This window comes from Trichechus manatus, unplaced genomic scaffold (genome assembly GCF_000243295.1).
Source record: "Trichechus manatus latirostris isolate Lorelei unplaced genomic scaffold, TriManLat1.0 scaffold00294, whole genome shotgun sequence".
Taxonomy (NCBI): Eukaryota; Metazoa; Chordata; class Mammalia; order Sirenia; family Trichechidae; genus Trichechus; species Trichechus manatus.
In genome coordinates, this window is record NW_004444230.1 from 836,070 (window position 1) to 837,109 (window position 1,040).

The window sequence follows — 1,040 nt, forward strand, 5'->3', positions numbered from 1 at the left end:
CAGTGGGGACAGGAAACTGGGGTGAGGGGAGGCAGTCAGCCGGGTCATAAGGGAGAGTGGAAGGAGAGACCTGTGATTTAAGAAGGGCTTACTGTGCAACAGTTCTGAACTAACCCAGTACTTCTCGTGTCTCCCTTAACAGTTGGAGACCCCCTTGCCACTAAGTGCCTCTTTGCAAAGCTCCGGCCCCCCGCCCCCACACTTACTGGTACCACAACAGAGGGACGGGCCATGGCGGGTCGGGGAGGTGCAGCACGACCCAACGGACCAGCCTCTGGGAACAAGATCTGCCAATTTAAGCTGGTCCTGCTGGGGGAGTCTGCAGTGGGCAAATCCAGCCTTGTCCTCCGCTTTGTCAAGGGGCAATTCCACGAGTACCAGGAGAGCACAATTGGAGGTGAGTGGGCACGAGGGAGTGGGAGCAGCCTCAGAGAAGCCAAAGATAGGCCCTGGCATTGAGGGGAGGGGAAGCCGCCTGCCCAGGACGGCAGCACCTCTACCTCATCTGGGTGCTGGAATCAAAGCCAAAAGCTCTGTGCAAAAGAGTATCAAGAATCATTGCTAGTAAGAATGAGCTGGGAGTTGAAAACTGACTTCGGTCCTGGCTCTGCCTCTTCATTATTTGTGTGGCCTTGGCCAGGATGCTTCCCCCTGACCTGCCCTCTGGGAAGGGAGAGGCTGAGTCTGGACCTCTGCAGGTCCTTCCCACTCTAACTGGCAGTCCATCTGCCCTGGCCTCTTGCTGCTTTCCAGAATGGGGAAATGGCCTGGGGAGTCGTGGCTGGGAGAGGAGGTTGGTGTTTTCAAAGCAGATCTTTATCCTTTCTTTCGCATGTCATTGGTTTCTCAGTGGTCAGCTTTTAGGATGTGAGGGTCTGAACTCAGCCTCTTGTTCTAGTGGCCAGTAAAAACCCAAGGGGCCAGGGCTATCCTTGGGCTCGAGTCATCCTTTCTCTACTCTCTTGGTTGGTAGGAGGGTTCCAGGCAGCTGAAACAAAATGGGCCATGTCAGCAGTCTTCCTGCTGCCTCCTCAGCACTC

The 1,040-nt window shown here is 55.5% G+C and overlaps 1 protein-coding gene across 1 annotated transcript in view; it reads left to right on the forward strand.

The window, feature by feature from the left end:
- The window catches only part of LOC101354649 (ras-related protein Rab-5C), a 25,116-nt gene that overhangs the window by 20,201 nt on the left and 3,875 nt on the right, over nucleotides 1–1,040 (forward strand). The window contains exon 2 of the mRNA XM_023725265.1: nucleotides 143–446. Coding sequence (XP_023581033.1) covers nucleotides 232–446 — 215 coding nt within the window. The 5' untranslated portion in view covers nucleotides 143–231. The remainder of the gene's footprint in view (nucleotides 1–142; nucleotides 447–1,040) is intronic.